The following is a 14,484-nucleotide window of genomic DNA, read 5'->3' on the forward strand; positions in this document are numbered from 1 at the left end:
CCCCCTTGCGGCCGCAGCGCCGCCACTGCGCGATGGTTTGCAAGACAGCTCAAGTCTGTCCTCTGTCGCCCCCTTGCGGCCGCAGCGCCGCCACTGCGCTTTGTCTCTCTTATTTTCCACTCACTTTCTCACACTTTAAAATGGCGGCGTTGAGCAGCGCCGAGTCCCCACCGCCCGTCTTTAACGGAGACACCTCAGAGCGGCAACCGGGCGGGGAGCGGGGCCTCGAGGAGCTCGGCGCAGCGCTGGAGCCCTCCTGCTCGCCGGGGATCCCCGGAGGTCCGCAAGACGAGGAGGTAGGCGCTTCGCGGCAGCGGTGCGATGGTAGCGGCGGAGAAGTGGGAGGGAGGCAAGTGGGCACGGCGATCGGGGCTGCGAGCGAGGCTAATTGGATGGAAATGTTCAGGAAACACCGGCTGCTCCGCGGATGGCGGGGGGATGCGGCACAATCGGGGGAAGACGGGGGGTGACGACCAGAACCGACGTGGAGAGGGGCTCCCGGGACCCTCTGCTCGCGTTAGGCTGGAGCATGCGGCAGTTGGACGGGGAGCTTTTATTCGTAGGGGTCGGTGTTGACTCGGGGCCTTGCTCGCCTTCCAGTCGGTTCTCACTGCGGCGCCGCCACGGCACACAACGCACGCCGCTGTTGACATAACAAAGACGGGGCAATTAATGGCGCTTTTGCCGTCGGGGGTGGTGGTGGTGCACCGTGCCGGAGAGACCCACTCGGGGCTGATGGTGGACGTGCGGGGAGCGGATGCTCGCGTTGAAGTATAATGCAGTTGCACAGGTTACTTTGGCACATATAACGGCCAACATAAAATAAAACGCACAGATACACTTGCCCATGCAGGCCTCTGCATATAAATCAACCCTAGTTTAGATTCATTCCCAGCCAAATCGATTTTGTTGACATTTTTCAGGGTAGCACTGTATCTGAGTTTTGAAATTCGCTGGTTCAAATTTCCAACCCATATTCTGAATTTAAAAAAACCCCCTCAATATTAGGTGAAGTGGAGCCTCTTGATCAATGTGAATGTGAGTGGTGGTCTACAGCTGGAACTTTTTTTTTTTTTTTTTTTTGGAATCACCTGTGTTTTCCTTACCAGTCACGAATGCTACTCGGTACATCTAGCCAAGCTCAGTGCAGCGCTGCTTACCTTTTTATTTTATTTTGGGAGTTCTTCATTTCATCCCGCCCTGTAACAATTGTCACGTGGGTGAATTTATCGTCAAGAATTAGTTGATAGTGTGCAATTGATTGTTGATTCGAGCTTGTTCGTTTGTTCGTTCACACTTTGAGGTTCCCTTGAAATGGGCCTCGCAAACAGCCAGCGTCTGATACAGTTCCTGAAAGTAGAGAGGATAAGAGCAATATCAGGAAATAGCCGGCTTTTCGACATCCCATTGAGTCATAGTTCACCCCTCAGCCCGTTTTAAGGGTGAAGCATTATCATGTGTTCACTCTACGAGTGATACAATTGGTGCCGCCATCTTTGCTGGACAGTATATTGAATTTCATGAACTTGATGATCGTATTTAATGAAAGCAGAATAAAATGGAGATTCATTTGTTATGCCTAGGGACCAACTTAAAAAAAAAAAGTTACGATATTTTAAACAAGCTGTTGGGGTATTTGACCACAAATAAGCACCGTAGTGTTCAATACGGCTGTTGTTGTGCCCATTGCTAATTATTATTATTGTGATGATTATTTGCTGTTTTTGTGCTCAGACCAAAATCATCTCATGTAAAAATATTGCTTTGGCGCCATCAGGTGGCACCACGGTGCCAAGCAACTATGTTGAAGTCACGGGAGGAGCTTCATTTAGTTTGGCCATAACCTTGTCTAATAGGAAAATTGCTTTGTCGACACGCTGTGATATCTGTACGCAATAGCAAACTTTTTTGAGGGATACTAGTCAATTACTTGCCGTGTTTTTTGCGATTTGCGTCAGCATTGGTCCTTATTGACAGTACAATCCCGACTTGTTGAAGGGGGAGTGAATAAAAACGGCACGCTGCTGTTTCAGTTTTATGAATAGGTTTAATTCATTCAGGCAAAAAGGGAAGCCTGAAAACTGATGAGCTTGCATGATGTCATATCATTCTCTCGGGTGTCCATCGGTTGTGGGTGATGTCATTTTCATGAATGGATATCGGCTTTTCTATCCAATTACCTTATTGTTCCTCAATGAGGAGATTTGAATTGTCCCCCCCCCCCCCCCCCCCCCCCCAACAGATCTGGAACATCAAACAGATGATCAAGTTGACGCAAGAACACTTAGAGGCTCTCCTGGACAAGTTTGGAGGAGAACACAATCCTCCCTCCATATATCTTGAGGTGAGAGTCGTTTGCTCTCACTTACACGGAGTACCTCAAGAATGTCACTTAAGCCCACCGTCCGTTCTTCGTCTCCCCCCCAGGCCTATGAGGAGTACACCAGTAAGCTGGACGCCTTGCAGCAGAGGGAGCAGCAGCTGCTGGAGGCCACGGGCAACGGCACGGACTTCCCCTCCTCCTCGCCGACTCCCGTGCCGACCCTCCTGGAGGTCAAGATGGGAGGCTGCGTGGCCGGCGGCGGCGCTCAGCTTTTCCCCTCGGCGCCCAACACCTTGGCCGTCCTCCAGAAACCGGCGGACGCCAGCCGGAGCAACCCGCGCTCTCCGCAGAAGCCCATCGTCCGGGTCTTCCTGCCCAATAAACAGAGAACGGTGGTATGTGATAACTTGTCATTTAGGCCACGCCCCCCCCCCACTGAGTGTGAGCGGGGCCATTGCGTTCTATGGTAGTCCACACGTTTTCATTAAGGACCGCAAACTAAAGCCGGGGGATGTTTCCCGGGCTGCGTTCAGGTCCCCGCCCGGTGTGGGATGACCGTGCGAGACTCGCTCAAGAAGGCTCTCATGATGCGAGGACTCATCCCGGAGTGCTGCGGCGTCTACAGGATACAGGACGGGTGAGTGCGCTGCAAACGCACTGAAGTGAGAATCCGGGAGTGATTACCACTGTACTGTAAAATCTATCGATCTATAGAGAGAAGAAGCCGATTGGTTGGGACACGGATATCTCCTGGCTGACCGGGGAAGAGTTGCACGTGGAAGTCTTGGAGAATGTGCCGCTCACCACGCACAATTTTGTGAGTACCGCTCATCCAGTCTGAGTAATCTCAACAGCATTCAAGATATTTATTAGGGATGGGCGAGTGCCGATACTGGGTGTCGGTATCAGGCCGATGCCGGCTTTAATTGAATGTATCGGGTCCGATGGATTGTGTGGATACCAGCCACCGATACTGAAAAAACCCCCAACTTTGTTCACATTTTTTCCATCCTTGTGTTGAATTAAAATCGTAAAATATCAAAAATAACTCAAGGTATCGGTTCTGGGTATGTATCAGGTTCCGATGGAGGGTGTGGATACCAGCCATCGATACTTCCCCAAAAAAAAAAAAAACTTTGTTCACATTTTTTCCATCCTTGTGTTGAATTAAAATTGTTAAATATCAAAAGTAACTCAAGGTATCGGCACTTGATATGTATCGAGAATCGACGGAGGGTGTGGATACCAGCCACCGATACTTCAAAAAAAAACTTTGTTCACATTTTTTCCATCCTTGTGTTGAATTAAAATTGTAAAATATCAAAAATAACTCAAGGTATCGGTCCTCGATATGTATCACATTCCGATGGAGGCTGTGAATACCAGCCACCGATACTTCCAAAAAAAAAAAAAAAGTTTGTTCACATTTTTTCCATCCACGTGTTGAATTAAAATTGTAAAATATCAAAAGTAACTCAAGGTATCGGCACTTGATATGTATCGAGAATCGACGGAGGGTGTGGATACCAGCCACCGATACTTCCAAAAAAACAAAAAAAAAACTTTGTTCACATTTTTTCCATCCTTGTGTTGAATTAAATTTGTAAAATATCAAAAATAACTCAAGGTATCGGTTCTGGGTATGTATCAGGTTCCGATGGAGGGTGTGGATACCAGCCACCGATACTTCCCAAAAAAAAAAAAAAAACTTTGTTCACGTTTTTCCATCCTTGTGTTGAATTAAAATTGTAAAATATCAAAAGTAACTCAAGGTATCAGCACTTGATATGTATCGAGAATCGACGGAGGGTGTGGATACCAGCCACCGATACTTCCAAAAAAAAAAAAAACTTTGTTCACATTTTTTCCATCCTTGTGTTGAATTAAAATTGTAAAATATCAAAAGTAACTCAAGGTATCGGCACTTGATATGTATCGAGAATCGACGGAGGGTGTGGATACCAGCCACCGATACTTCAAAAAAAAAAAAAAACTTTGTTCACATTTTTTCCATCCTTGAGTTGAATTAAAATTGTAAAATATCAAAAATAACTCAAGGTATCGGTCCTCGATATGTATCACATTCCGATGGAGGCTGTGAATACCAGCCACCGATACTTCCCCAAAAAAAAAAAACTTTGTTCACATTTTTTCCATCCTTGTGTTGAATTAAAATTGTAAAATATCAAAAGTAACTCAAGGTATCGGCACTTGATATGTATCGAGAATCGACGGAGGGTGTGGATACCAGCCACCGATACTTCCAAAAAAAAAAAAAACTTTGTTCACATTTTTTCCATCCTTGTGTTGAATTAAAATTGTAAAATATCAAAAATAACTCAAGGTATCGGTCCTCGATATGTATCACATTTCGATGGAGGCTGTGAATACCAGCCATCGATACTTCCCCAAAAAAAAAAAAACTTTGTTCACATTTTTTCCATCCTTGTGTTGAATTAAAATTGTAAAATATCAAAAGTAACTCAAGGTATCAGCACTTGATATGTATCGAGAATCGACGGAGGGTGTGGATACCAGCCACCGATACTTCCAAAAAAAAAAAAAACTTTGTTCACATTTTTTCCATCCTTGTGTTGAATTAAAATTGTAAAATATCAAATGTTACTCAAGGTATCGGTACTTGGTATCAGTGAGTTTGCAACAAGTCAGTCCTCATCATGGTAGTCGTATCGACCCTCCCTAATATTCCTCTTGAAATATGGTGCAAAGCGTGGCTGACGGAACCCCGCTTCTGGTCTCCAGGTGAGGAAGACCTTCTTCACGCTGGCCTTCTGCGACTTCTGTAGGAAGCTGCTTTTCCAGGGCTTCCGCTGTCAAACTTGCGGCTACAAGTTCCACCAGCGCTGCAGCACCGAGGTGCCCCTCATGTGCGTCAACTACGACCAGCTGGAGTAAGTCGCTCGCAAAAAAAAAAAGCGTTCGCGAATGAATGCGATGTCAAAGATGCGACTCAGAATCCCGTTTTCCATTTTTACTCCGCGCAGCTTGTTGCTCGTGTCCAAGTTCTTCGAGCATCACCCTTTCACCCAAGAGGAGGTCTCCTCCGAGGGCACCACCCCCGTGTCCGAAGCCTGTCCGTCGCTCCCTCCGTCCGACTCCACCGGGTGAGCCCCCCCCCTTTTTTTTTTTTTTTTTTCGGGCAGTTTCCCCCAATGAGGCGCCGCCACGCTAACGAACGCACGCGATCTCTCCAGGTCTATATGTCACGCCACGTTGTCCCCATCCAAGTCCATACCCATCCCGCCGAGTTTCCGGCCCGCCGAGGAGGATCACCGCAACCAGTTCGGCCAGCGGGACCGTTCGTCCTCTGCCCCCAACGTCCATATCAACACCATCGAGCCTGTCAACATCGACGTGAGTGTTGGAACCACGCGTTGGCATTCGGCTTTTAATTTGGCCCTCACCGTTGCGGAACAATCCGGAAAAAAATGACCAACCTTTTTTCTTTCAGGACCTGATCCGAGATCAGGGACTAGTGAGGTCGGATGGAGGTAAGGAACTTCACTCCATTCTTTGCCCTCCCTCTCTTCCCCCTCCGCCCCCCCCCCACCATCCCGCGTGTCTGCGTGCACTGTTCTTTTTGTGTATATATGTGTGTGCGTGTGAAGACCCTAGAAGCTTTCGAGTCGGCGCTCGTAGCTCGCTCGCGGACGTCATTTTCCTTAATTATTATGGTTATTATCCCCCCCCCCCCCCCAACTCAAGCTCCCATGGTGATTTGAACTGAATCGGAGCCCCTTTTTGCTCTCTGTTGGAAGGATTTCTTATATTGATCTTTTCTATCCATTCAAAATTGGAAAAAAAAAACCCTAAATCAGCCGTGATGTCATATAAATTGGCATACAGCAATTAAATGTATTTTTTTTTAAATTAATAATAATTTTAAAAATATTTCATGATTGACCCACGGAGCATTTGTTTTAATAAAAAAAATAACTTTGAATTAAATATTTTCATAAAATAAATAATGAGGCGTTTAAGATTACACAAGAGTAATAAAAAAAAATGCATTCCAAAATACATTAAACTGCTATAATTCAAAATCAATTTAGAAAAAAAAGCAGTTATTAATTTAATTGGTGAAAAGTTCATAATTTCTCCAATGACACAAAACGATAAAGCTTTCTCTTTTTTAAATTTTTAAATTTTTATTTTTTTAATGTTCAGTTTATATGTTCACATCAAAATAGGAAATGTTCATGTTTTTAAAATAAAAAGCGGCGTGATGATTTTGCAATGGACTGAAATAAAATACGTGCATTAAAGGCTTAACATAACTTTTTTTTTTTCGCTATTCCTACAATAGTATTTCTCTCTTTATTTAGGTCTTATAGGATCCCCCCCCCCCCTTCGTGTAATGACCCGCAGCAGTAAACTATTAAAAAAAAAAAAAAATTAAACGCTTGACTTTCTGATCATGTGCACGTACACGTTTGATCGAAAAAAACGGTGCTCGATGTGATCTCCTTTTGGATTGGGCTCGGCGGGCACGCAGGGTGAGTGAGTAGCAGTGATGGTCTGTCTCTGTCTCTCTTTGCCCTGCAGCCCCCCCGAACCACCCTGCCCGCTGCTTGAGGAAGCACCGAACACGGACCTCAAGCCCCCTCCTATACTCCTACCCCAATGACATTGTGTTTGATTTTGAGCCCGAGCCCGTGTTCCGAGGTAGTCAGGCCCTCTGTGTGTTCTTGTGCTCCCACCTCCACTTTTTCACCACCACCGCATACACCCCCCGAACCCCCCCCCCCCCCCCCCCCCTTCTCCATCCACTACTACCTATTCACCCTCACCGTCCCTCAAACCATCACCAGTTCATTTTCGGATAACATCGCCACCGTATTTATCGTATAAAGAATTAAAACGGGTAAGTCCGGAACACAGCGCGAGGATTTTTCAATTCCATCACCGGCGTCACTTTTGCGGCCGGTGTCGTACGATATAAGTCCGTGTGCTTCTTAACGTTTGCTTTAATCCGAAATCACTTGGAAAATTACGACAGTGAAAAAGCTAAAAAATAGTTTTTTTGATGTTCCGCAACGGGTAAAAAAAAAAAAGTATATTTTTATACGAATGACACGCCTTCTTCTGCCTTTTATTTCCCAGTTTGACCAACAACAGGAGTCATTTCTTTTCATGTCAATCTTGAAATTAAATAAGAAGAGTTTAATATTTATTTAAATTAAAAATAAAGTGAAAAGCTCGAATTTTGATGGAAAAAAAAATTCCAGAAAAAAACATTTCAATGCAATTTCACTTTAATTAGTGTTTTTTTTTACACAAATGAATATATTATATATAATTTATCACACATATTAATAATGATATAGTATTAGTAAATAAATTTCCTTAACAGGTAACAATTTTTTTTTGATGGATCCCCCCTCCCCAAATAAAGTATTTTTTTAGGTTTAATAAAATAAAAAAAATTTGGGGGGAAAAAAATCCCATTCCATCGAATCCGTGAGGGATAAGGACCAACAAAATAGCAAAAAAAAAAAAAAAAACCCAAATCAAAAACAAAAATTGCCAGGAATTGATTCCCGCCCATTCTGAAAAATGTTTGCGATCGCATATAGATGCCACAACAAGGCGGGAAAGGAAGACTTATGTCAAAATGAAGCTCCTCAACTCACCCCACGGTTCCACCAGACTGCACCAAAAGGGGGACGGCTTCACTGTAATGCCATCCAATCAACCCCCCCCCCCCCCTCACGTCTCCACTGCATGTCACTCAATAGATTCCAACTCCCCGTCATTCCAAATGAGTGACCTTTCCGCCTACCCCGCCCACCTTTTCCCCCCCCCCACCCTTCAGGGTCCACCACCGGACTGTCGGCCACTCCCCCCGCCTCGCTCCCGGGCTCCCTGACCAACGTCAAGGTTCCCCAGAAATCGCCGTGCCCGCAGAGGGAGCGCAAGTCGTCGTCGTCGTCCGAGGACCGCAATAAAATGGTGGGTCCCCGAGCCGGAAACTGGAACCGCCCCCGTCTCGATTTGAAAGGATCTCACGCTGTCGTGTGCAACAGAAAACGCTGGGGAGGAGGGACTCCAGTGACGACTGGGAAATCCCAGAGGGGCAGATCACGCTGGGTCAGAGGATAGGTTCCGGCTCCTTTGGGACTGTCTTCAAAGGAAAGTGGCACGGTAGGACGAATGCTCACACGACTGTAACGCAGCTCTGCTTACCCCTTTCATGCTGCGTTTTCGGTAGTGCAGTCCCAACGGCTCGCTCATGCTGTCGATGAATCCGATAAAAAAGTATTTTGTATTATCAACCACGACGTCCGTCTGAGGTACAGGTTTTAGTTTTTTGTTTTTGACTCAATGTCCTCACGTTCGACCGTCGGGTCTGTGACGCAAACCGGTGAGTGACGTGGGTGTCAGCAAATGAACGTATCGAATTTGTTCGCCGGTTTAGAATTTCTCGCCTTTTGCAAATAATGCTAATTTTTAAAAAAGAGGTGTAACCACCATGATCACCAGAGACCCAACTAAGGGTGACCCCCCCCCACCCCCCGCCAAAAAAATTAAGCTGTTAGAAGGTCAAAAAAGCAATTCCAAATGAAAAAAACAAACAAACAAAAAAAAAACGAATATCTTCATCGTCCATTAAGGTGACGTGGCAGTGAAGATGTTGAACGTAACGGCGCCGACACCTCAACAGCTTCAGGCCTTCAAGAACGAAGTGGGAGTCCTCAGGTAAGCTCCAACACAGCAACGTCCTGCTTTTAACCCCCCACACGCCGAAAATGGCCGACGCCCCGAATTGTTGCCCGTTTGCGCGCCTCGTAGGAAAACGCGTCACGTCAACATCCTGCTGTTCATGGGCTACACCACCAAGCCTCAGCTGGCCATCGTGACGCAGTGGTGCGAAGGCTCCAGCCTCTACCACCACCTGCACATCATCGAGACCAAGTTTGAAATGATTAAGCTCATCGACATTGCCAGGCAGACCGCTCAGGGCATGGAGTAAGCGCACTCCAACTCGTACACCTTTCAAATGATGACAGCGGCACGTTGACGTGGCAACAAAGCCGTCATTCTTTTTTTTTTTTTTTCTCCTCCTTAGTTACCTGCACGCCAAGTCCATCATCCACCGTGATCTGAAGAGCAACAGTATCTTTTTGAAAAGAGACAGATTTGGCTGGATCTCAATAGTCGGCCGAGGAAGCTCAAGTGGGAGAAGAGGCAGTAAAACAGGCCAAAAATTCAGACGTCGAGGCGGGTGATTCAGGGGCCTGTCGCACACCTAAATGCGGTTGAACCAATTGTGTGGTCAAAGCACGGCGCGGCTGTTTCCTTCAACGCATCCCGCGCAGATATTTTCCTCCATGAGGATCTGACGGTGAAGATCGGTGACTTTGGCCTGGCCACGGTCAAGTCCCGCTGGAGTGGCTCCCACCAGTTTGAGCAGTTGTCCGGCTCCATTCTGTGGATGGTGAGTGCTTTGAATCGGACGTCTGTGACCGGCGACGCTAAAAGCAACGCGGTCGCCCCTTCAGGCTCCGGAGGTGATCCGGCTTCAGGACAAGAATCCGTACAGCTTCCAGTCCGACGTCTACGCCTTTGGCATTGTGCTGTACGAACTCATGTCAGGAGCGCTGCCCTACTCCAACATCAACAACAGAGATCAGGCGAGATGCTGGCCGCGCTCACTTGTATATTTGAAGGGCTTTATTCGTAAAACTTTATACTTGAATGTTGTGCAGATCATATTCATGGTGGGCCGGGGTTACCTGTCGCCCGACCTCAGCAAGGTGCGTAGCAACTGCCCAAAGGCCATGAAGAGACTAATGGCCGACTGTTTGAAGAAGAAGAGAGAGGAGCGACCCCTTTTCCCTCAGGTGAGGGTTATGACCACAATTATTATTATTATTCATATGGGTGGCCGGAATTTAGTCTGCGAGCGTCGGAGTGAGGAAATCCTTGACGTGACGGCGAGTGGGGAATCTTTTCAGATCTTGGCCTCCATCGAGCTGCTGGCTCGCTCGTTACCCAAAATCCACCGCAGCGCCTCCGAGCCTTCGTTAAACCGAGCCGGCTTTCAGACGGAGGACTTCAGCTTATACGCCTGCGCCTCACCCAAAACGCCCATCCAGGCGGGAGGCTACGGTAGGTCCCATAAGTCTCAGATACGTCAACCCTTGGAGCTTGCCTGGGGCCTTTTTTTTTTTTTTTTTAAGCCCTTGCGGTCACGCTACATGGCACATGAAAAGCTTAATTAAAATTTTTTTTTCCCTTTTTTCCGGCCAGGGGAGTTTTCAGCATTCAAGTAAGTGCTGTGCATCTCACCAACCCATCCCTCGTCACTGCTCCGAAGTCCTCCCGAGCTTGCTGTGGATTAATTCATCACTGGGGAGGGGGAGGGGGAAGAAAAAAAACAAAAAACAACCTGAAACATAGTCTTAAACGAATGTGCCGTTTTCTTCCTCGACCGACGACAAGATTCCTGCCAACATCAAAGCCGTCCGTTGGGCAACTCGCCAAAGCGACAGGCAAACCGAATCGCGGAAAACATCAAACCACACCCCCGCCCAAAAAAAAAAAAAGATTTAAAAAAAAAAAAAAATCACAAATGGTAAAGAAAACCCCAGCACGACAATATCCATATCAAAACCATTTGGAGGCGGGGCAAACTTGCCAGGTGGACCAGCCCGCCCAAGAAAATGGTGACGGGATACGACCGCGGCTCCGGCTGCACTTTGGAAGGAGGCCTGCGGGGGGCGGTGCTCTGCCGGGCGCTTGCAGGCTCGCCAGATGAGCTGAGAAGCAGGGGTGGGGGGACCCGCCTCCCCAACTGTGACTTGAAAGCTGTTTTTAAAAAAACTTTTTTTTTTTTTTAAATATATATATATATAGCTCGAAGTTTGTCATTGCTACGACTTTAACTAGTGCTTGCGAGAGGTTTGGATTTTTTGGAGCGAAACTTTCAGTCCAGCAGCAAAGCTCATTGCTTTTTGCGGTCCGCTTGTCAAAATCATGTTTGAAACCGTTTTGACAGGCGCAATGGCTCCATCAAGTGAGATGTCGGCACGGAAAAAAAGCTTTTTTTTTTTTTGCGGATAGACACGTTTTTCGTGGGTGTTAGAAGCTTTTTATTTTGCGGGAAGAAGCTTTTTTTTTTTTTTTTTTTTTTTGGGCGATAGAAACAACGCAACTTTTTTTGACGATAGATGCGACCATGGGGTAGCTGATAACTCTTTTTTGCTGAGAAAAGCAAAAACCTTTTTGGCGATAGAAGCAACAAAACATTTTGACGTTCCAAGCGACAACTTTTTTTGATGATATAAGCGATTTTTTTTTTTTTTTTTTAATAGTAACACGTTTTTGGATGATAAAGGCGACACTTTTTGGGATGATGCAATTTTTTGGGGGGGGGGGGGGGCGGGGCAACCGAAGCGATGTTTTCAGCAGCTGAAGGTGAACCAATTTTTATGGGCAATTGAAGCAAAAGATTTTTGGGGGGGACGCAATGAAAGCTACGCAATTTTTGTTGTCCATAAAAGCAATGGATCTCTTTTTGAGTGATAGAACAAAAACTTTTTGGTGGTGATGGAACGACTACTTTTTTGGGGGGTGGGGGGGGGGTGATAGAAGTTGGATCCACATTCCATTTTTAAAGCACTGAGCATTTGATATGGAAATTGTTGTTTCTGAATAACTTCAGATTAGGGGGGAAGATTATTTTTTTTTGTGTGTGTAGTTTTTGGGGAAAGGGGGGGGGGATTTTGATTTTCAAAGTACTGACTCTAAGTTGAGGAGCACATTTTGTGCATGTCATTGTTTCCGTTCCCTTTTTTGGTGCGTTATGTGGCTTTTAATATTGCACTCTGGTCCGGATCCCACTCCTGAAAAGTTAGCACGACGAAACGGGCTGCAGTGTCACGTGACAAAAAGACCAGCGAGCCTTTCAAGTGTAATGTATTTAAGACGGCTCTTTCGGTCACATTAACATGAATTCATTCCAGAATGTGCTTTTTTTTTTTGGTTTTATTTTTTTTTGCCTTTTTCTGTCAACCAGCAGTATTTATTTGTCATCTATGTTTTACAAGCTAATTTACAGAATTATTTTGAAGCTTTCTTGCCAAGTCTGTGACTTCTAGACATTGCACTTTGTAGAAATTAATTGAAGCAAATGAGCGACTTGCCTTTTTTTTGTGTGTTGTTATTATTATTATTATTATTATTGTTGTTGTTGTCCGGAATTGACAAAGCACAGTGTGGTATTTGAAGCCGGTGGCATCACATGCTTGGCATCCGCAGGACCCGATGCGAAGATAATTTTTTTTTCTCTGTCAGACCGCTTTTATTTAGTAACGTGTATCCCAAGTGAAGAGAGCTGAGCTCGCAATTTTTGTTGTTTCTGGATCTGAAGCGCGTAGTTGCTCCCGTAACTTCGCTTTTCATTTCCTGGCAGCTCCTTTTACAACAGTTATTTAATTATGTGTAATATAGTCTGTGTTTTACATTAACTTTTGGTTTAGAATCTTTTTTGGGGGGGGGGGGGGGGGGGGGCATCCGTCTCAGCCACTCCAAAAATGCACAGCCCCATTGAAGAACATCATTGCCAAACTTTCGAGTTGAATGAGTCATTTGGAATGAGTTTATAATAGGTGCAAGTTGTTTTCCAATGAAAGGCATGTATTCACATTTTTGGGGACGAGGGGGTGTCTGGCTAAAAAAAAACAAAAAAAAAACATGCAAATTTTTTTGACAGTTTTTGCACAAAGAAGGTTTATGCTAATTGTCAATCTCATAAATGGCAAAACATGAAAGAATCGCGAGCCAATATAAAAGAATGTACATCCCGTTTTTTTCGTCTACAAAAAAAAATACAAGGTCATCATAATATTCAACACGGAAATATTACAAGCTGGTTTTCACCCCCCCCCCCCCAAATCACAAGGTAAACGCTTTTTGTTTTGTGGACGTTACGCTTTGTGACTCGGTTGTTTGCAAACACGCTTTAAACGGCAATAGCCTTTGCAAAAGTGTCCGATACACTTCCAGAGGGTTCAAATTATTGTTCCGGTTTTCAAAAGCAGCGACTGAAAACCGGGGGTTTCTTATCCTGACACGTCATGGAATTAAACGTGTTTCATTTCATGTCTTTTTCGTCCCCCCCCCCCCCCATCACTTAAATCTGCTCCGTAAACTCCCACTGTAACGTTTATTTTCGGGATAAGAGGGGCCTCGAAATTGCCTAAAAGTGACCTCAGTTACCGAAGTGAGTTATCTACTTTTTCTGGTCCTTACTGTCTCCCTTTGTCTTTGCTGCCTGCACCTTAAAAAAAAAAAAAAAAAAAAAAACACGACCTAATTCTGTTTAGCCAAACTGTCATGTCTTTAAAACGATTTGCTTGTTTTTTTTTTTCATTTCCCTCTGTCCATCTGTAAATAGTGTACAAAGAAAAGAAAAATCCTGACCACCTGCTAGGAAAGCATGGGAGATCTCCACACGGAACAGACTTTAAAATGTCCGATCAGACGTTTTCAAAATGGTTGCGTGTACAAGAAGAAGAAGAAAAATTGAATTATTTAAGGCTGTATCATAAGGAGACAGAGCTTCATGTATTTGTTGTGAATATGAGATACTGATATATTAAAGAAGTGCATGAAAATTCAACAGTCTTATTGTAGTGTTGTTTTCTGTCCACAAGGCGGCAGCGTGGCACTTTTTAAACAGCTGTCACGCTGTTTCTACATGAGATTGTTTATTTGTATTGTTTTTTCTTGTAAGCTGACTTTGTATTTATTTATTTGTAAAAAGGTTGTTTTTTTACAGTGACCCACCATAAAAAGGGAGCCCCCCGCCCCCTTGGACTTCTCGATCCCAAAGGCTGAAGATGGTATTTTATTGTCGAATGTTTAAAAAAGAAAACCTCTTAGATTTTGATACGTTACGTATTTCACAATAACATAATTAAGTTACATTTTAATTGCGCTGTTTTGTAAGTAGTGTACAGTCTTTTTCATTATTATTGTGACCCATGTTCTTCGTTGGGCGACTGACTTCCGGGGTTGGCTTGTTTTTCAAAATAAAGTGGAACTGAACGGGGGGGGAGCGGGCGGTAGAATGCTTATGTTACCTTGTGTAGTTGGAAACGGGATCTTCAATGTTCTTTACCTTCTCAAATAAA

The 14,484-nt window shown here is 45.0% G+C and overlaps 1 protein-coding gene across 2 annotated transcripts; it reads left to right on the forward strand.

Moving 5' to 3' along the window:
• The first annotated feature begins 107 nt into the window (after window positions 1-107).
• braf (B-Raf proto-oncogene, serine/threonine kinase) lies at window positions 108-13,970 on the forward strand. Of its 2 annotated transcripts, XM_086103316.1 has the most exons (20): window positions 108-296; window positions 2,243-2,344; window positions 2,428-2,718; window positions 2,857-2,960; window positions 3,038-3,140; window positions 5,087-5,235; window positions 5,329-5,448; window positions 5,539-5,698; window positions 5,796-5,835; window positions 6,890-7,009; window positions 8,160-8,296; window positions 8,371-8,488; window positions 8,959-9,043; window positions 9,137-9,313; window positions 9,414-9,460; window positions 9,664-9,782; window positions 9,847-9,978; window positions 10,054-10,188; window positions 10,303-10,456; window positions 10,598-13,970. In XM_086103316.1, exons 1-20 carry the CDS (start codon window positions 141-143, stop codon window positions 10,618-10,620), a joined length of 2,472 nt encoding a protein of 823 aa, XP_085959442.1. In that variant the 5' UTR covers window positions 108-140; the 3' UTR covers window positions 10,621-13,970. The 2 variants fall into 2 exon arrangements, with proteins under 2 accessions (XP_085959442.1, XP_085959443.1); XM_086103317.1 differs by lacking the exon at window positions 6,890-7,009 and having other exon boundaries at window positions 109-296.
• The last annotated feature ends 514 nt before the right edge of the window (window positions 13,971-14,484 follow it).

This window comes from Hippocampus guttulatus, chromosome 22, assembly GCF_054856545.1.
Source record: "Hippocampus guttulatus isolate MCC_2025c chromosome 22, RoL_Hgut_1.0, whole genome shotgun sequence".
NCBI classification, from domain to species: domain Eukaryota; kingdom Metazoa; phylum Chordata; class Actinopteri; order Syngnathiformes; family Syngnathidae; genus Hippocampus; species Hippocampus guttulatus.